A 22168-nucleotide genomic window follows, 5' to 3' on the forward strand; every position below is an offset into this window, starting at 1 on the left:
TCCTTTGGATTTGAAGAAGCTTTGAAGATGTTTCCTGATGCTGGAGGAGAAGAGGAGCAGCTTTGTACCTTTGCGGTAAGAAGACTGTGGCCGTTTCTCAGTACGTAACTGTCCGTACTTACCTTCTCACGTAGTCGTGAAACGTCATCATTGAGACTGCATCGGATCAGACTAGTTATCATAGATATGAATCAGTAGATAGATATATATCTATGGATGCAGCTCCCAGTGGATAGGACTATTTTATTAAACAAAGTCAGACACAGTCACACAGAGAAACATCAGACCTCACGCTACAGCTCTGTGTCTTGAAGAAGATTTATTTTCAAAGCCATATGGGTAATAATCCGTGCCAGAGCAGAACTCATTAGCACTTCCGCTAGGTCGGCTAACTTCCGGTCACTCCATGGATGTTGTTGTTGGTTCATAAATAGCAAAAATATGGATTAATTTTTCGTTTGGGCTTGACAAAGACGAGAACAAGTGGAGCAGCTAGCTAATGCTTATTACAGTTTGTCTTACATTTTCAGTCACATTTTTGAAATCATGTAATTTTTCCGTAAAACAAATCACGGCTTTTATTTTGTCCAGCGAAACCTGGAAACGTTGTTTATCCCTGATTCCGCTAACTTGACTGAAAGTGGGCTGCAGTTCCCGTTATTTAAACATCAATATGATGTATAAATGCAGATGGACTTCATATATTTCACTATGCAGACATTTTTATTGATGTCCAGTATTTTATAGACATAAACATATTTAATAGAAATATTAGGAATGGATATCCGTTTCCTCATAATAATTGAGTTAATGCCATAAAATGTTCATCATCTTTAGTGTGAAACTTTTACTTTGCACCTATATTTTTTTTAAAGTTGGTCATTTTAAGGTAAGACATTAAAGGATGGTTTTCTTAGGTTAATGGATTTAAGGTTTAATTGACTGAAATCTTTCAGTCAGTGTTGTGTTTCTTTCAATTTGAAATATCTTGATTTAATTAATACAGCTCAGTCAGTTAAATTTTATATTATTAAGAATTCTATGAAGGTATTTCAGGTGCAAAATGTTTGAGCACCTGTAACATCAAATTTGTAGTTGTGTGCATTGAATCTGTATGTGTATCAGCAAATCTGATTTCCCACACTCTGAGTTGTGTACTTGTAAAATAATTTCTTGTATGTGTCGATTTTTTTCTTCCCACAGATACAACACAAAAATACACATTTACAAAATCGTAATTCCAGGTGCACAAATCACATTTACAGGTGCACAAATCATATTCACAGGTCCACAAGTCCTTTTCTACAAGTCACATATTTCAACACTGACACGCTCACATTTTGCACCTATTGTTGCAGCACACTAAGTGCAAAACATACTTGTGCACCTGTATTGTACGAAGTGAAGTTGAGGTGAGAATTTGAATATGTGCAAATCTGAATGTGAACTTGTGCAATAAGTATGTGAAATAATTTACCACGAAAATACACAAATTGCTACTTACAACCACTCGAATCCTCCCCACGAGTCACACATTCTCTGTTTTCTACAGGTGCAAATCCGAAATCTACAGGTGCAAATCAGAAACCGTACTTCCGGTCCCGCGGAGATATTTGGTGCAAAACTACAAAACGAGCCGATCTGTGGATAAATTCTATGCTCTGAGATTGACAGACTTTTCGGCCAGTCAGAGAGACGCTTTGCCCGCCCAGCCAATCAGAGGTTTTTATTCCATCCGAGGTCGCTTTACCGACTTCCGGGTGTGGAATTTCACGATGGAGAGTGTAGGCAGTTCTTGTTTTGGACGGCTGGTCTGCTCTAATCTCTATAATGTGCATTTCCCAATGACTCAAATAACTTATCAATTCCTCTTAGTATATTGAGTATAATTTCTTATTTTAAGTGTGATAATTGTCAGTAAACATTCTAAGAAGTGGAAATTGACAAGGTTGTATATAGTGCTGTTCTTGCACAATATTTGTCACTTAACTGCCCTCAGGATTCTGTCTTTGAGCTTACCAGTTTTACATAACAGGCAGATGCTGCAGCTAATGATGCTGTAATTCACACAAACAAGGAAACAAGTCCATCATAATTTGAATGTTAACAGTCCAAAATGAAAAGATCAAATACAGCTTTCCTACTGGGTTAAAGAGCCAAAAAAACAAAACAAAAAAAACATGAAAAATACTTTGTGAAACCAAGAGGTCAGTTGCAGCTTTTGTTTTTTTCTTACAACTTTTTGGTGCCCCCCCCCAAAAAAAAAAAAATAAAAAAATCTGTTGTACCCCGTTGTGCCCCCCCACTAAAATTAATCTGGATCCGCCCCTGCCTCTAGTGGGTCAAAAGCAGAGAAAATTAAAATCTGGACCACAAATCGTTATCAATGTCATCAAATATGTTGTCATTTTGTTTTTTAGACCTCAAACAGTTGTTTATTTAAGACAAATCAGAACTTTAGAAAAAAAGTACACTGCTGCAGTAAATGCTTTTTTTCTTTAGTTCCACAGCTGGTCACATACCACAAAAAAACAGATTATTTTTGCCACCTATTTACATACAAACTGTGGATTGCAGTTCTTTGTGTGAACTACACACAACGAAGCAAAATCACTTTTGGTTTAATCTGGATGTTTTACCAGTACATATATATCTAATTTAAAGTTCTTTGTTTGCTCTTTTGAGTTTTCATACCCATATTCTGTATCAGCAGATTTTAATTGTACAATAGTGCGCGAACAAAACATTCACAGTCTCCTTCAACACACCACACTCAGAATAAACCGATCATGTGACCAAACTTTTATTTACATTTATCATCAAGTGAATGACTTTAATCTTCATATTAATGAACAACTATCATCCATTTGTCTTGGTGTTGTGGTGTGTCTTCAATCATGGATTATGTGAACAGAAGTAGAGTAGAAATAGCCCTAATTCACACTATGAAGAAAGCATGTCTCTAAAGAACAAGTGTAAACAGATATCAAGGCACAAACATATGTAAAAAGACTTGGAATGAAACAGACAGTACAGAACAATCCATGTTAGGAACAGACATTACCACTTAAAAATCTTGCAGATATCTTAAAAGTGACACATAACAATTTCAGTTTTGTTTCTTTAAAGAAGTTACTTAAGGAATGTTATTCAGTTTGTGGGAGGGATACAGGCTAATCTATGGACAGTCATGCAGAACAATGCACTATAGTACAAGTGTGAATATTGATTCTGTGTAAACATTGTACAAAAACATTTTCCCTTCATCCATTTTCATTCTCCATGCTTGTTTGTTTTCTTCTAAAAATAAGCTCTGTGCAGTCAAAAGGTTCATAAAATGCCAGTTAACATAAGTTAATGATTTTTATAAAAAGTTGTTTTATTAGTCTACTGTATCCTCTTATTAAGCTTCCAAAGCAAAAAAGCAAGTAAAATGAAAGCCTACAAAACTCAAAAGGAGATCCGAATACAAAAAAAAGACTGGACAAATCAAATAAATACCATTTAAACAAGCGGTTCTCAGACTGCTCCATGAAGATCCATTAAGAATGAAAAATCCTTCAATTTTGGTATTTCCATTTGCCATGCGGCATGATGACATGATGGGCTTTTCTTATTCCAAGTGTTGCTCCTCAAACAATTATTTTCCCCTAAAGCCAGCTGGTTAGTATAATTTATGTGACAAATCTGATTAAAAAACAGCCGTTTTCTCAGGCAGATGGATAATGCTGTGATTGTTAGATTGTGAAGAATCGGTGGATCCTCGGTTAAATATGCGTTTGCAGGTACTCCATATGAATAGTATAAGAACCCCTGATAACGAGCAGTTAGAAATATATATAAAAATAACAGGAACAGATTAAACAGAGAATGCGATGGTTGCAACTCAGCGATTGTTGAAATTCTTCAGGTTCCCCCTCTCGGAATCAAGTCCGTTATGGTTTTCATTATGAAAAGCAGTAATCGTCACATGGCTATTGCAGTCTCTCATGCAGTCTGTGTGCGTCAGGCATTGTCCTGCATACAAAGAAGGATGGCAAATTAAGTTTTTTGACAAAATTAAATCTAGAAACAAGGACTGTTACTTCATTACCGACAGGAAACAATTAGGTTTCCGAGAACTTCACGAATTTACATTATACTTATCAACCTTAAAATGTAATATAAAGATCAAGTTCATTCATCCAAATATAATCATGCACAAAGCGACCATTTTTGATTTATGACTAAAAGCATGGTTATTCAGATGTATTGGTTTTATGTGCTGAAGTTCTAAGGTGTCCTAATCAGGCACACGGATGATAAATTTTGCTGTCATAGTAATGATCCGTGTCTCACTTTATGAAATTCAAAGAATGTTTGAAGAAAAAAAAGCCCATTTGTTCATGTAGATCCAAATTAATAGCAGTCTCAGTTTACAAAATATGTAACATCCTTAAAGCTCATGTTCGGCCAGTTAACAAGTTTTATAGAAGTGCATGCCGGAGGCTCTAATTTTCCCACTTTCAGAGTCAAACAATTAAACTGACAACTTGGCAAGTATATTAGTTGATAAAATGTCATAGAATATTACAAAAACTCATTCAGAAACCCCCAGAGCTCAGGCTAACAAATTCAAATTGGTTGTCTATTTCTGACTAACAAGCCAAAAAAAAAAAAAAAAGTTTGAGTAGAGAAGGATAAAAAAACCAACAAATCGTCACATTTGAGCAGCTAAAGCTAGAAGATTTTGACATTTGTGCGTAAAAAATAACTTAAGCAATTATGATTGCCTATTATTTTTGCCAATTGACCAATTAGTTGATGATTCAAATTCAGTTTGAGATTGAAAACTGAAATATACCAGTGCCTCTTTATCAGTTAAGATGATTAATAGCCCCCCTAAATGACATGAAAGCTGTTCAATAACATTTTACGATTACGCTTTACAGTAAATCCCACTCGCGCTGTCATCTCTGTATCTTACCTTTAGAAAAGACCACAGTCTTTCAGATTGTTCTTTATAATAACGTCAGTGACGGCGTCAAAGACAAACTGCACGTTCTTGGTGTCAGTGGCACACGTGAAGTGGGTGTAGATCTCCTTGGTGTCCTTTTTCTTGTTAAGGTCTTCAAATTTGGTCTGGATATAACTGGCAGCTTCATCAAACTTATTGGCTCCTGGGAAGCAACATTGAGGAAAAACACGAGATGAGAAAGTGATTTATTACCAAGGGGGATAATAACATCACCTCTGATACTCCACTGTGTACCTGTGTATTCAGGAAAGCAGATGGTGAGGGGGCTGCGAGTGATCTTCTCCTCAAAGAGATCCTTCTTGTTGAGGAAGAGGATGATGGAGGTTTCGGTGAACCATTTGTTGTTGCAGATGGAGTCAAAAAGCTTCATGCTCTCATGCATTCGGTTCTAAAGAGAGAGGAAACTGGTCGTGTCTTGCAGTGTTTATTAAAACATCACAGCACATCGGAGCTGCCACCAGGGGACAATGTTGTTTCACATTTTAAACGCGAGGCTAAGCAGTGCAGAGGCACTTCAGAGCATCTTTTGGCAAAGTCCCTTTTGAGCACTTTCTTTAAATTCATAAGCAGTTCAAGAAATTGAGGTCAACTGGTTCAAGTCGCTTGAAAAAATACCTATTAGGACTTTTATTACATAATTACACCTTACAGATGAGTTCAATGAGCTAATTTTACCACCTGCAGCTCACTATTATTTAACTATAATAGGGAGGGATGGGCGGTGTTAAATGCCTCGCAATGCATTATAATGTGAAGTACCTCACACTGAAAATGAGCCAAAGAGCAGATTTATGGAGCCAATAAAGTGATATCATCCATACAGATGAAGATACACGGAGCAGCAGATGGGAATTTTTCTTACCATTTCCTCATCCTCAGCCAGCACCAGGTCATAAGCACTCAGCGCAACACAAAAGATAATGGCTGTTACTCCTTCAAAACAGTGAATCCACTTCTTTCTCTCTGAGCGTTGGCCTCCCACATCAAACATTCTGCAAGGGACATCAAACAAAGGCGATAAACGGTGCGTTTGTGCTTGGAGAAGGAGGTCACAGTGAAGAAAGAAGAAGGTGAAGCAAACAAGAAAGAACAGAGCAGTGGAGAGAACATTTCAGGAAGAAAGGCGGTGAAGGAAGGTAGAAGAAAGAGTGACATTCCATCCCTGGAAATGCATTAAGTTTTCATGAGGTTGTTTGGAGAACAAAAGTGGAGAGATGTAGGTCAGATATGTGATAAAAGATTGCAGGGTCAGTGTGAGGCAGGCCTTTACAGTCACAGCAAAACGATGGCTAATGGGGAGGCCGAGCGCTGGGATCGAAACTGGAAGGTCTGAAGTCAGAACCACACCAGGACAGTCGCCGTATTCTGATGATACATGGAACAAACATTCCACTGTATCTATAGATACTTCCTGTGGCAAGCAGAGCAGAATTACAAAAACATGACTTTCCTTTTATTGATTGGCTCCATGCATTATTCAGGTCAAATATTGAGGCTGTGGCAGAAAGTAAATGTCATAGAGTTTATCAGGAAACAGGTCACATCAGATCCATGTGACTGCTGCCGTTTCTCATTAGCCACGTCTGTTTAGCTGCTTCATAAAGTGCTACAAAGCAGTATTTTATACACTCCTCGACACCTAAAGAAGGCGAGCCAGACAGATGTAATCTGTACAAATAAAAAGATTTAATCTCGTCTTCATATCTCTCTTGCCAATTTATATAACATATTTTAAACATTATACTCCATACAAAAATGGGATCTGCTTCAGATATTAAATGTTTCAACACTTACAGCACCTCTCACACGTCCAACAGAGATATATCTATACATCCATTACTATCCTACACATGAGCGCTCAGGCTGGGACAGAGCATCTTTTATGTAAGACCTACAGTGCTGTGCCATGTAGAACATGCTCAAATGTTATCACTAAATAAAGCTCTGGTTGCATTGAGTGAGAACGTTGTGAGCAGGATCTAATTTATTTACTCAGCTTTTGAGCAGTCATGATGAATTAAGCCTTTAATTGGTGGTATAATTTGACTTCTGAGTAGCAGATCTGCACATTTCAAACCAGGAAGGTCAGCCTTCCTTTAATGCGAGTGCTCTTAGGACTGAATTAAGTGTGAATATTTGTGGTGTCATGCTGTAAACTAGGTGTATCACAATGACTTTGTGTTAGTGCAGCTATCAAGGATGAGGCTGGCGCTTCAATGTCGCTGCTTACACTGATAGTGCCTGCAGTAATTCAATGAAAACATTAGCAATTAGATACCCATATTTAATATTTAAGCTGGATTTTTGAATCTCTGCTCTCACAAAAATAGCACCAGGGAACGATTTTAGTGCATGCACTGGTCAGGTTTCATGCCATCCTGCGTGGCTAGTAAGACTAGATGGATTTTTTTCTTCCATCACCTAATAAGACTGCAATCAAGCATCAGAGGCGAGTGGACATTCAGAGGTCAAATTACCACTCTGGGTATTTAATGTCAACTACACCCTCTGACTGTGGGTCAGTTGCGAAGCGAGAACTCCCTGGACTCTCACATTGGTTGCAAATTGCTTAAAGCCCCTGTGCTGCTAAAAGGGAGACAGAGTAAGAGTGAAAATGGCCGTCTATTTTTCATTTAGAAGTGTATTTATGTTTCAGAAAAATAACCTAAACTCTAATCGACAAGGGTGTAGGTCTTTGCTGTGTGACCTTACTTGAAGTGCAGTTCCTTGAAAGTGAAGTGAGTCTCAACAATGCCGGTAGTCTTCACGCGAGTTCGTAGCACGTCCTGCTGGGTGGGGATGTAATCTGCTTTAGCTATCCTCTCCAGGTCATTCAGGTAACTGAAGGGAGAAAGAGAGCAACACCATTTTAATGTGATTTGCAAAAAAGAGAGAGACAAAAACACAAACAGGTTGGCGCAGCGCACCGAAACGTAGGTCACAGACATTTGTGGTGCATTAATATCCAAAACAGTTTGCATTTTGCTGAAGAGCTCTTTCTGTCTCTGCTGCAGTCCTCTCTCAGAGCCTCAAACACTTCATTTGATCGACTGCAAACAAGCTAATTTATTACTCTTTGTGCTTCGAATTGTTAATCTCTAAATATTTCAGATGTGTACAGCTTTTCTGATTGGACTACATATAAGAATTTGTATACCTTGTGATGCTTTTAACACTGCTGATTTACATAGAGGTGAAAAAAACTCAGGTTTTAGTACCGGGGCTGTATGTGAGAAGTTAGCTTTGCAGTCTTGATTGCTGCTGCTGTTGTGGTTTCATGTTTTAGTGACGCACTGCAGACATTTGTCCGATCAATCAACAACATGTATGTTATATGACTAATATTACTGGCTGCCTCTCAACTTTGTGTAATCTCTCAAAGGAGATGATTTGAGGCCATACATTTCTGTGAGTTTTGCATCCATCCATCATCTTTACACCGCTTAATCCTCATTAGGGTTGCGGAGCCTATCCCAGCTGACTCAGGGTGAAGCTATGCATCTAATGCAAAAATTTTTGGGGGGTACATTTTTCATCGTCACTCCAATCTCTGCGGTGTTGAGCTCCGTTTAGGCTTATGGGGAGTAAGGTGAGGTCAGAAAATGGACAGCAAACATCAACTCTCTACAAACTCTGTTATAAATCCCCATGTGGAATAGTTGACTGAAACGGCGATGTGAGACCACTGTGGGTTTGCCACTAGACCCACTAGCACTGTGAATGATCTGTAGTTAGAGGATTTCTATGGCAGCATGCACATTCTTTACTGTTTTACCCTACTGGAGTGAATATTCTGTTCCTCCTGTGATCTATTTAAATACAATGATCCAAGTCCAAGGAAAGCATGGTTACTGGCAACTTTAGAGTTAAAAGAATGCAAAAAACAAAACAGAGAGCATCATACAGGATCTATTCAAGATGGAGATGCAGGGTAAAATTCACACACAATCAGTTGAGTTCTTCTCTCCAAATCTTAACTTGGATGCTTTTCTTTCTGTTCTGCATTTGTATCTTGTAGGTCTCTAATTAAAACTGATCTTTTTCACTTTCCCTCTATAGCATCTCATATTTTCTGATTTCTGACAGACTGTTGGTCAGTAGGGGAGCGTGGAAGCATCTTCACCATGCCTGACACAGCCTGCCCCACTTACACAAGCATTGCATCATCCTCCAAGGCCAGCTGGGAGCTTTAGTTGCCCAGCCAACCTACACTTCACAGAGAGAAAGAGATATATATCCAGCATTTCACCATTCATGCAGGACACATCCTTAAAAAATGATTAATCAATGAGCTGATAAAAACCTGTCAGCTTTAATGAAGTGAATAAAAACATAATAAATCATTTAAACTACACTTTTTCATCTCATCGTAACAACTGTTGTATTTCAAACTGAGCTGAGCAAACTATCACATATAGAAACATCAGATGTTGGAACAGCGATACCCCAAAATTAATTATGTTTACAAAAAAAAAAAAATCAAACGAGACACTTGGGGGTATCAAACTTTACTTGGAAGCTAACACTCCTTGAAGTAAACACAGTATGTTTATAATTTATTTATTTGTTTATCCCCAAAGACAAACTATGCTGCGCCCTGCTTATTAGGTTACAATATTAGAGAATCAAACCCAGAGAGGGAGAAATAAGCACCAAATGGAAATCACTGGACTATCTTTTCAGGCTCAATAACTCCCCAGAGAGGTCACTGTGCTATAGATGAGAGAAGCTGCGAAGACAGCACATTAGAACCATCACTACACCGAGAGTACAGGATGAAATAACCCTCAATGTGACACAAACACGAAAGTAATCAACACCATCATCATCCAAATGCAAACAAACAAGAGAAACCCTGTAGATCTCTGGAGATGTTTTTTTTTCTTATTAACACAGCATTGCCGTGATTCAGCTGTAAAACAATTCTCTAATGCAAATGTCAAGTAATTTGAGAAGAAAAGTGCATCTGACAGGCTGCTTTAATTGAGCCTGTGAATGGCTGCGAGGTATTACTTTATTGCAGTGGCAGTAAATGTGTATGTAATTGTGGCGCAACACCACAAAATACACCCGCAAATGCACACACTCACTATGCTGCGGAGTCGTTGAGCTGGTATTCTCGTGACCTTGCAAAGCAACTCTGTATGCCGCTGTCAGCCCACAATCGCCTGATCACGTTGGCCAAGTCGTCAGGAAGGATGCCCTGTTCCTCGGCAGCTGCGGACAGAGCGAAGAGCTGCTGGGCGTCGTCCTGCAGGAGGCGATAGAGACACAGAACCCAGAGCATTAGTGTCAAAACAAACATGCAAACTGTTATGTCAGTCAAATTACAATCCACTGTATAAAATTATGCTTGGATTAAAATGCACCTGTCTCGATACAATACTCGTACGCTCATTTGTACGTTATAGTCCTGTAATAATAATAATAATAAGTGATTAAAACACAAACTCCACAATTCTCATTCTGGGAAAAATGTGCTTTTGAATTCAGCTGAAGATCAAATGTGGAATGTACTCAAAGAAGAGATCTTTTTTTGGCCACCTTGAAAAGGAGAAACACTTGCTCAACGATAGCATGACCGCTAAATGTAAACTGTTCTTGAATTCCTACTTGAGAAATGAGCTATCAAGATGAAAGCAGCAAAAAAATCTCAATAAATCTTTAAACTATGTAAAATGAAACAGCATGTCTAGAATTAAGTGAGACACATTTCTGATGTAAAGGATAGCAGACATCGAGTGAAGCTGACACACAAAATACAGCACCCTAAAAAGGATCAACAGGTGACAGTCTTATCAGTGTTTATGCAATATTTGAATGTGAACTGGTTAATCAAGTAATATGTAGCCATACGATCTGTATCTCTGAAGTGCATCCAAAGAAGCAAACGTCGTGCTAGTAGCAGCAATGTAATTACGATTTATTGGAAATCATGATATCCGATGTGCCTTTAAATCTGTGTTGAGCAAACGTATGAAATAGTCGGTGTGACTCAAGGTAGCAGCATGCTGGGCTGCTATAACAGACTGTGGTTTGACTTCCTGCTGTTTGCCACATTGCTTGTTTCTCTCAATTCTCCATATTCCTTTTGGCATGAAATTAATATTCGCCTTCAGGCTTTATTCACAATAATAGAAATATTTTGCAAAAAGCAATAACGAATCCTCAGTCTTGTCTTTGCAAGCTGGCATTGGATTTATGCATTCATGCTCCTTTGGTGGGTTTTATTTTCATATTTTGAGTTGATTTTATTCTGTTGATTGAGGTTTCTTCACCTTCTTGGTGAGCATCAATTCAATCATTTACTGCTTATTATTCAGTTCAGTACACAGAATTTTATGTTGAAATAGAGAAGCAGTCTTATTATGGTATAATTCCTTTTATTCTTGCTATATTTTGTTGCAGTGAGTTTGAGTGATGAGTTTTATACACTACTGATGAAAGTCCCGCTGCTGGATGTAAGTGATCTATACCATGAATCTCTGCAAATGTGATGCACTTGTTGGAACTCTTCTTGCTCCCTCAACCAGACTAAACAGCAAACGGCGTGAATAACGTGTAAGAGTGTGCAATTTGGCTTCATGCACGCTTTTCAGCTTGTGCATGTGCATGCCATGGTCTGTGCACTTCTACAGGGCTGCTGTGTGCAAGTACGGGCAGGCTAGCACACTAATTGCTATGTGTGGGAGTGTGAGAGTGCCGTCACGTACACGCAGCCATTTGACAGATCGGTTGTTGAGAAAAAAAACAAAAACAAAAACAAAAAAAAACCACACCACAGCAGAGTCTTCAATCCTTCTATTCCAGCTTCAGTTACAGAACACATGCGCTGGCTTCACAGTAAGATCACGCTGACACACACCGTGCCACAGGAATGAGTTTGGCCACTGTTAGACCTCAGTGACAGCTTGTTCAAAGGTTGATAAGTGTTCACGGTAGACTGCATCTCCGCCTGAAGCTGTGACTTGTTGATGTTGACGGTGGAGTGTGTCCTCCTGTGTGAGTGCCATCTGTCTGTCCGAAGCTTTATGCGACTTTAATGAACGTGCTGATGAGCTGCTGTACGTATCTGTTAACTAGGGCTACACCTAATTATTATTTATTACATTAATTATATATTCAATATACTGAAATTGTTTTAATGTACAGATTAGGCATCAGGAAGTGGTGACAGAACGGCTGAAGTTTTGGGTTGCTAATCAGAAGGTCGGAGGCTCGAGCAACAATTGCGCCTCTGAGTGAAGCCTTGAGATGTTTGTGCTCTGGGGCTACTGTATCATGACTACACTCTGACCTCCTAACCAGTTGGGACACGTGAAAAAGAATTTCACGGTAAGTATATGCATCAAATAAAGGTTATAAAGTAATACACTGTGCATACCATACTGTAAATAATGCACTTTACTGCTGCTTTTGCACTTCTGGTTAGATGATAAACTGCATTTCGTTGTCTTAGTATTTCTACTCTGTGCATTGACAGTAAAGTTAAATCTAATTTAATCGAAAGGCTTATTCTTCTTCTGAATTTTAACCAAAGTTAGCTTCATCTCAAAGACATTTGATTTTGCAATTGGATGCAGTAGAGACAATCTGAAAATCGTCTCATGAGAGAAACTTAAACCAGTAAGTGTTTTTTACTGATGGAAGCCAAATGTTTGCTGAGCTCTGGACTCGTTCCACTTCTGGGCATACTCTATGTGGTTTAAAAGCGACAGATTACTCAAAATTAATCTGTAGGTTAAGACAATGGCAACGGCTACTGTTAATTTTTCCAGCTAACATGAGAACCGTCACTGACAGATTCAGAAAAAAACTGCAGCTGTAGTTACTTAAGCTATTTGAGCTGTGACTTTCTGACTTTCAGGTGTTCCCAGGTGACTCCTTAAATAAGAATCCTGTACCAGAAGAACTAGAAGAGCAGAGTTGTGGGCTTATGATTTAACTAGGAGCTAAAACGCACTATAAAGCTGCACAAAGCAAAGAGGAGCTACAGATTCCCTTGATAGTTTTCTGAAGGCTTATCACCACAAGCAATCCCATTCACATTGCTTTCACTCTGTTATTATAAAAAGCATAGATTGTAACTGCCTTAACAATGTGTAAGTTGGCACTTGACATCAAATTAGATGATTAGTTTGACAAAAAGTCTGGGAAATGCATCTTCCAATAGAGCTAAATGTTATCTTCATCACCATGTCTTTTGATTTTGAAAAGACTAAAACAGACATTACAGTTCAAACTCTTCAAATGCTGACTTTTGCTCCCAAAGAACAACTTTGTAACAAGGTGAGTTATCCCAAGATTGACAAGCCTGACTTACTTAGAGAGAGGGAAGGGTTTTATAAACATTAACATGTAAAGCAGACATAAAACAATAAATCATAGTTTCATTTAAAAAATGGAAATCAGACAGTTGTGCTACATGTAAAGTCCTCCTACAGCTGTGCATTCTTCAAAAACAGAATAATCAATTTGTGTCTGCTATTCAAATCTATCTTGATAGCACTTCTGAACAAATCCAATCCCCAAAATAGCCCTCAGTGGCTGCTGCTGCTGCTCCTGTTGCAGGTCTCAAGTACACATTAAGACTCTTCTCAGTCTATTACAACTTTGAGGCAAAAGCAGATCAAAGATGCAGTAGAAGAAGGCGGCAAGACAAGGACTTCTTCCCTACAGGTTACAAAGATGTATCAGAAAAAAGGATTTACACCGTGTTCCAGATTCCACTACAGCGATGTTGCTGTTGATAAAAAGGCTTCTGTGCACAGGTGTGTGTTGGAACTCGCATGATCCCACATTTGTTTAAAACCCTGGCACAGCTTACCCGTGTTATTGACTGAACAAGAAGCGCTAAGAGGAGGAGGGGATGTGAGAAACAGACCTGGTTTCCCAGAGGCATCACAGCTTTGAAATAGTCTGTGCTCACCAGGTTGTACTAGAATAGGTTTAAGTGAGGGAGTAAAATGTTTTGCTTCAGAGATAATAAGTGGTGCATGCAGCTGAGTTTTTTCCCTATTATTTTGAGACAGAGAGGAAGGAATGGAAAAAAAACACAATAAGTTGTTGAAACCAAGGTAAACTTGTGATTTTAGTTCTGGAAAAGCACACTGCAAATCTGAAGGATTGGGCCAGATACACAACTGCAAAATGCTGTTGATAAAACAGGCTTTTTATTTTGTTGTAGCCTGAGGGAGATCGTGATCTGTCCACTGTTAGCGAGGCCAACTGAATTCTGCATTCTCACACAATAATGATGCCTTCAAGTCTTGCTTATGAGTTTTTCTTACTTGTGGTCAATCTGTACTTGTGCCTGTAGCTGGAGGATTTTGAAGAGCATATTGTGCACAGATGTTAAGCTTTAACAAATAAATTGTATTTTTTGACTGTTTGTGTATCTTACCGCTCTGGCAGGGCTGCAGTAGTCTATCTTGAGACTGGCCATGGCTTTCACAATGGCCATAATAGACTGGATGGTATTGCTATAAACCACTGCTCGGTACTGCTTACACTCATCTTCCGAGTAGCCATCTTCATGGATGATCCTGAGGATATCAAGAAACATGCAACATTTATTTATCAGCACATGTTCACAGTATTTTCAAGGTTGTGATGTAATCATGCTTGCTATAACAATTCCTGCTGTTCAGACCATTAGAAGACCTCCCTAATGCACTTCTAGTGTACTTATTAGTATTCAGACGTTTGGTGTTTTTGCACAGAACATGGACTGCAGAGCACATTAGGACTGAATCATCCCATATTAAGTATGATGAAGGAATCAGAGTGCATTCAGCAACTCATCAATCACTAACCTGAACATAAAATCACATTACATTGTTATGAATAAGTAATATATGAGCAGCAATAACATAAATGACACGTGTGAAGGACTTAATAGCATCTAGAGGTGAGATCACAGATTGCTTCCAGCTCATAACCCCTCAGTTAACCCTCTGAACCCCAAAAGCTAAACTGAACTCGGCTGGACTGCAGGCTGTGTTCACTAAGAGCAGACAGGCAATAAAAATGAAAACAAATTTAAAATGTAAACCTTGAAATAACTTTATCATGTAAAGCCACCATTTTATTCCCAACATTAGTAATATCTGTGGGCACATGTTGATTCCAAATTGTTTTAATCATTGTAGAATAAATAGTCAAAGCAACTTAACTTGAGTTTTTTTCCTTATGGTATCATAATGTGAGATATTTGTACTTTTATATTTATGTAGGAGTTGAGTCCAGTGAGTATGTGACATGAGCAAAATAGTTAAAAAAAAATAAATCGAGAAACTGCTTGGGGTTCAGAGGGTTCAGGGAAAAACCTCTAAATTGACTTCGGATTTTACAGGATAAGGTCAAGTTATTGTTGCAACCAGAGGGAGTAAACAGTGCAGTACAAACATGACTGTTTTTATTCATCATCAGGGTGGAATTTGATAATGAATAATGATTAAAAAAAACCTGCTTGAATTATCTCTATCCCTTCGCTATGACAAAAAATAGAAACAAAATATAGCAGAGTGTGGAGGGGGACCTACAGTAGAAATAATTCTAAATTCAAATATAAAAGGTCTTCTTTAAAGTCCATGTTTGGTTTGTCTTTTTTTGGCTCCACAATATAGTGGGGTCCATGAGTAGACATGAGGAGGTCATTCTGAGATAAAAAACACAACATATCCCATTTTTCGGCAATTACAAAATAATGACAACACGATAATAAATACTATATGTAACGTCTGCTAGTAAATCCCTCTAAATCTGACACACTGGTCCTTTAACTGGTGTGCCTTTGAGAGACAAAATTGGGCGTTGAAAGGCAAAACATTTTGCAGCTGATAGCCAGCGTTTTCGTCTGCCTTTCCATCTTGTCTAGCAAGAAGCGTACTGTATCACATTTATCATGCCAGCATGCTGTGTAGGATGATGTGTAGCAGTGGGGTTAACACACAGTGAAACTGCCTCGTCTCTGCAGCATTCAGCTGATGCACTATCCTGAGTTAGTGTCCTGCAATATTACCACTCTGAATGTGAGAGTGAGCAAACTAATGCCTGTGCATGCACGAGTCTGCCAGACTTCATCGGGCTGCAGGAGGAAGTGCAGCGAGATCAAACTGAGATAACTCCATGTTAATTCTGATGCAAAGCTGCTGCTGATGCTTTTAACAGCATAGTGATGCAAGTGGTTAATGAACAGCTGTAATTTAGAAAACATCTGCCTTGTTTTTCTTTTAGCCGTGTAAGATCATAGCTCCTAACTTGATGCAATGTTGTGTTTACACAGGATATTTTAATGTGTAATGTTACATAATAGACTGGTGTCATGAGTGTTTCTGTCTTGCAGGCTGATTTATCTGTACGTGTTAATGACCTGTCTTCAAAAGCGACAGAGTGTTCCTGCTCCAAACTCATAAAAAATGGATTCAATGCCTGGCTAGCCCAGAGGAATGTGAATAATTAAGCCATTTAGGGTCCTGCATGTGTGTGTGTGAGTTTGTGTGTGTTCTGATTGGTACACAGACATTACAACAACCTCTGTATTCAGAAAGTCTTCACTCTGTTAGGGTTTTATGGGCAGCAGAAGAAAACAGCAAATACTAGTGACCATAATATCCTCTAAAAACCACATAAAATGACTCAGATTTCTTTTTTTATCTAATAATGTTGTTATAAATGACTACACAGGACCAGAGTGTCTCACTCAAGCACAGTAAAGATAAGATCAGCGAAGTGGGACCAGGAGTCGAGTAACATGAGGTGTCAGTTTGGTAATTTATGCTCTTGTTTTTCTGCTGGCTTCCAAAATACATCGAGGATTTAAAACGATAACATAATCTGTAGCTAAAACATTCTTCCAAATTTTGAAGAAAGAACTCCTCCTTTGGTTTCTTTCACAGAACAAGTAAATAACCATTTTGCCAACAGATTATATTATGATTACTTCTAAGCCTATCACCAGGTTTTATGGCATTTATTGGCTCACCCATCACACTAACCGAGTTTCAGTGAGGTGGAGAATCCATCTGTGAGCTGCAGAGAACCCACCAAGTATTAAAAATAAAGTGAGATAAACTGTAACTTACTTCATCTGCTTTACAATGGTGCTCTTCCCAGACTCTCCAGCACCTGTAGGAACATTAAAAAAAGTAAAGGAGTTATAAAGGAACACCGAGTGCTTTTTGTGTGATTAGAAAAAGTTGAACGTCAGTTGTGGCTGTTTCAGCTTTGAAGAAATGACGCCCCAGTGATGACCCGCTACTAACATCACATTTTGTCCTCTGGGTTGTCTGGTTTATTTATGTTTCCACTGGTGAGGACGTGATGTACAGATATGCACGGAGACTTCTCTATTCATATCAGTGTTTATTTTTCACCCTAATAGAGGAAGGGTGCAGGGAAGAGAGACGGTTTCGTGGCTATTTATTACTGAATGTTTCAGGGTTGCATACCTGTTTTCCGACCCATGCAAGAATGAAAAAAACACTATTTTTCATATGCCGTAAACGCAGAATCATGAACTATTTTTCCGTTTACTTCATTAGAGATTGAAAATCCAGTTGAAGGCACATAAGACAGGAAATGATCCATGTGAACTATCTGTAACCAAGAATTTTGTGAAGGGTATTTCACTGTGCAGGCTGTAGAACCACTAGTAGATCTGTTAAAAATTTAAATATAAGGGTCAGCTGTCAAATTTTGGATTTAAGTAGCTCCCAAATTCACAAACGCACTAAATAAAAATTTGAAGTCATTCCTCACAACAATGCCACATTAAAATATTTATTGTTTAATGCGATTCCAATGATTGCCACTTGGCAGAATTAGGCACAAATAAACTTAACAATGAGCCGTCCAAGTTAAAGAAAAGACTTCCAGCTAGAAAACTAGGGAATAAACAATACAACATTTGAATAGTTTGATAAAGGCTTTGCAAAACTTTATTCCCGAAACTACCTGCATAATTTAAGTTTGTTGCTGTCTTTTAAGACACACTTAAAACTCCAAAGACAAGAAAAATCTTAATTTTTTGACTCAAAAATAGAGAATTATAACATCCATAAAGAATTGAAATTGAAGAAATTAATTGCTGAGACAGCCCAGCAAAAATGTAAGTGCCATTCAGTAGAACGTTGTCATACACACCATTCAAAAATCACAACACAGCAAATAAACCTGCTCAACTGAACTACGAACACAGTGAGCTGTGCTTCAGGAACATTGCTGTCTTGTTGCAATGAGTAAGCCGGTGTCGTCCACGGTGGCGTCAGGACCACATACTGTCACTTCATGCCTCCTGACCCAGCCCTGCCAGCTAACGTTAGTCTGACCCGGCTGTGACAGAGCAAGTGGAAACAGCGGTGTTACCTGTTCACGCTGTCAACACACATCATCTTCACACACATCCAGCACTTTTCTGAGAGAAAAGGGGAAACGCAGGGTAAAGAGAGGAGTGTAAAGGGGACATGTGAGGTTGCATTTGCTGCGACAGAAGCTGTTCCTCATGTCTTACTGCTAGACAGGAATGAAAGCACAGAGCTGGACGGAGTGTCCGGGTCTACAACAATTCAGCACCCACAAAACGTACTTTTACCTTTTCTCTCTGATCATTCATTATCCATAGCTTATACCTGGATGGATCCTGAGGCGGAAACCTTTTAATCTTACTTAAAGCTAATCAAGATAAATTATGTAACTGGGCCGCTGCTTCTATTCATTCGGCTTCATATCCTTAAGAACACAATTTTTTATCGCAGAGATTGTTGAACTGCCATCTGAGAAATCAAAGTTTGCCTTCAGTGAGATAAACATGAACAAATAATGAAACTCCAGCTTCTGATTCACAGGTACTTGGATACAAGTGTCCTGTTTAAGGATAAAAAGGTGTGTGATGGAAAATGGAATTTCAGTCTCTCTGAGGACACGCATGCGGATGAAGGTCACCTTCCTGACTCCAGAATAAAACTCATCCATTAATATTTCAAACCTAAAGGGAGATGAACACTCATGAGCAGTGCTGAAAAAGGAGTGAGCCTCCCAAATCCTCCTGCTCAAGGTGTTTTAGGAAGAACGGAGCACTGCTGTTGTGCCGCTTCAGGGAAAAACCTCTAAATTGACTTCGGATTTTACAGGATAAGGTCAAGTTATTGTTGCAACCAGAGGGAGTAAACAGTGCAGTACAAACATTACTGTTTTTATTCATCATCAGGGTGGAATTTGATCATGAATAATGATTAAAAAAAACCCTGCTTGAATTATCTCTTTCCCTTCGCTATGACAAAAAATAGAAACAAAATATAGTAGAACCAAACCAACTTAGCGGCAGGTACTGAGAACTGCCTTCATTTTTTGTGGCACATTTTCAGCAAGGTGTTCTAAACATTCTTAAGAGATTTTGGTCCATATAGACCTGATAGCATCACACAGTTGCTGCAGATTTGTTGGCTGCACATCCAGAATGCGAATCTCTCATTCCACCGCATCCCAAAGGTGCTCTATAGGATTGACATCTGGTGACTGTGGAGGTCATTGGAGCACAGTGAACTCATTGTCAAGAGAGATGATTTGAGTTTTGTGGCATTGTGCATGGAAGTAGCCATCAGAAGATGAGTCCACTGTGGTCATAAAGAGATGGACATGGTTAGCACCACCAGCAGCAGCCTGAACCATTGACGGACAGGATGGATCCATGCTTTCATGTTTTCGCCAAATTCTGACCATCTGAATGTCGCAGCTGAAAGCGAGAATCATCAGAGCAGGCAAGGTTCTTCCAATCTTCTGTTGTCCAATTTTGGTGAGCCTGAAGGAATTGCAGCCTTAGTTTCCTGTTCTTAGCTGACAGGAGTGGCACCTTGGTATGGTTTTCTGCTGCTGTAGCTCATCTTCTTCAAGGTTGGATGTGTTGTGGTTCAGAGATCATGCTCTGCATGCTTTGGTTCCAATGAGTGGTTATCTGAGTTTCTGTTGTCTTGCTATCATCTCCAACCAGGCTGCCCATTCTCCTCTGACCTCTCACATCAACAAGGCATTTTCGCCCACACAACTCACTCACTGGATGTTTCCCCTTTTTTGACGATTCCCAGTAGATCAGCAGTTTGTGAAATACTCAGACCAGCCCGTCTGGCACCAACAACCATGCCATGTTCAAAGTCACTTAAATCATCTTTCTTCCCCATTCCGATACTCAGTTTTCAAGGTGTCTTGACTACGTCTACATGCCTAAATGCACTGAGTTGTGGCCATGTAATGTGACATATGTTGCATATTATGTTATTCATTTACCATAAATATGAAACATATAAACATAGATTTCATGAAGCTTCGTGAAAGAGTTCCGACCATTTACCACATTTAATTAATTTTCATATCTGACAAGAAAACTATACTGATATTAAATAGAAACCTTTACTGAATGTTAAAGGAATCATTAGACAATTCTTAGCTTTTTTGCCAGCAGTGCCAACCACGAGCTGACATAGTGTACCATAAAGACATGAAAAAGGGGAACACATTGAGCTAGTGTTTTTAGTGTTAATGCTAAGCTAAGCTAAGGTTTCTCTCATAGACATGAAGTGAGGATAAAGAGCCTCTTATCAAAGTCTTAAAAATAAAAGCTAAAAAGTGTTTTGTTCCGAAATGTCTGACTACTGTTTTACATTTATACCAATAACAAGAAGAAACAACACACATAAAATAAATACATTTTATATGCTTATAAATTTAGAATTTAAAGTGTGTGCAGACAAGCCATATAGTGTTATAGATATTAAACATTTTGCACTTACACTGACATAATATATCTATAAACTGAAATCTGTCCAGACTATCGACTCATTTGTGGCTGAGTAAGTCTTTAAGATACAAAAGCTACTTCATGGCTTTGTGAGGAGCTGAGCTATAAATTCAAGAGGATTTCAGGTGTGTAACTACTATGTATTGATCCTATGAGTATAGACTATACTGCTGTAAATAAGTTGAGTGACTATAAGAAGAAAGATGAAACTCGTTGAAGTCTTCTGAACACACAGGGAAAACATACAAAAACAACAATCAAACTAAAGTTACAAAATGGTGCTACTTGTGAAATTACTTACAGTAAGAACCAGGGAGAACACTAATTTATCCCATTACTACACAACCAAACCACTATCTTATCTTTAATTTAGGTACAGACGTTGCTGGCATTCAAAACTGCGGTTAATCATAAGTGGACAAAGAGCCGCTGTACAAAGTTAATCAATTGCCCCGGACTGAGCATGACATTAACACAGTTTTATTTGCCAATAAAATGACCGGTTGCATAACTGATTTCAACAACTGCCTCACATGGAACTTTAATATTGATATAAGTAAAACAGTCGATGTCTGCCCTGAAGACCTAACAGTACTGCCAGAAACATTTAATTTTGCACTTACAGATAAATGCGCAGAAGATTCAAATTGAGTGGGTCTATCTACTGCACATGCAGCCTGTGTTTCTGCAGAGCTGGGGCAGCAATAAGGGCTAATCAGTACTACAAAGATCCATCTATGTGCTGCGCTGGCAGGGGGCACCAGCTCTTTCTTCAGAATGCCATTAGAAACAGAATCTCTATCTGGCTATGAGAAGACGATGCCACCCGCACTTTCTGCTTCTTCAGGCCCGACTGTCCATAGTTGCTCTCTATAGCTGGTTTTTGAGGAGTGTCAAAACACACAGCAATGATAAAATACTGCAGAAAATACAACCATCTTTCCCAACACATCCAATTACTCTCACAGGCCCACTCCCATGGAGGACATCCTGGCAGCAGTTCAGTTACTCACTGCTGATGACACAAAGTCTCCATTCATGGACTGATGAGACATCCTGATCTCAGCAAGCGAAAACCTAATATCAAAGCAGAAAGGATCACTCATCTGTCAAAAAGCATTTATGGCATCAATCTACATCTGGAGTTTTCGCAAGATCATTGCTTGCATGTTGATCTTTCTGTTACAGGACTAGTTGACTGTTTGATCAGTCTCTTGGCAGCAACTCTACCCCAAACTGGATGTTGGTTTGACAGGCATTTTTTTCCTTTAAGGAAAACATCCAAAATTCAACTACTTATTAAAGTAAACTAAGAGAACAGAAATAATAATTTGTGAAAGTTTGTGATGGTCCTTAAA

General features: G+C 38.8%; 1 protein-coding gene across 2 annotated transcripts in view; it reads right to left on the reverse strand.

Annotated features, from left to right (window-relative positions):
- Positions 1 to 2787: 2787 nt before the first annotated feature.
- The window catches only part of gnai2b (guanine nucleotide binding protein (G protein), alpha inhibiting activity polypeptide 2b), a 44702-nt gene continuing 25321 nt past the window's right edge, over positions 2788 to 22168 (reverse strand). For both annotated transcript variants that reach the window (XM_022189302.2, XM_051948184.1), the window contains exons 2-9: positions 17104 to 17146; positions 14421 to 14562; positions 10108 to 10268; positions 7730 to 7858; positions 5880 to 6009; positions 5252 to 5405; positions 4967 to 5159; positions 2788 to 4017 (exon numbers count right to left, since the gene is read on the reverse strand). In XM_022189302.2, coding sequence (XP_022044994.1) covers positions 4969 to 5159; positions 5252 to 5405; positions 5880 to 6009; positions 7730 to 7858; positions 10108 to 10268; positions 14421 to 14562; positions 17104 to 17146 — 950 coding nt within the window. In that variant the 3' untranslated portion in view covers positions 2788 to 4017; positions 4967 to 4968. The remainder of the gene's footprint in view (positions 4018 to 4966; positions 5160 to 5251; positions 5406 to 5879; positions 6010 to 7729; positions 7859 to 10107; positions 10269 to 14420; positions 14563 to 17103; positions 17147 to 22168) is intronic.

The sequence above is a fragment of the Acanthochromis polyacanthus genome, chromosome 5 (genome assembly GCF_021347895.1).
Source record: "Acanthochromis polyacanthus isolate Apoly-LR-REF ecotype Palm Island chromosome 5, KAUST_Apoly_ChrSc, whole genome shotgun sequence".
In the NCBI taxonomy this organism is placed as follows: Eukaryota; Metazoa; Chordata; class Actinopteri; family Pomacentridae; genus Acanthochromis; species Acanthochromis polyacanthus.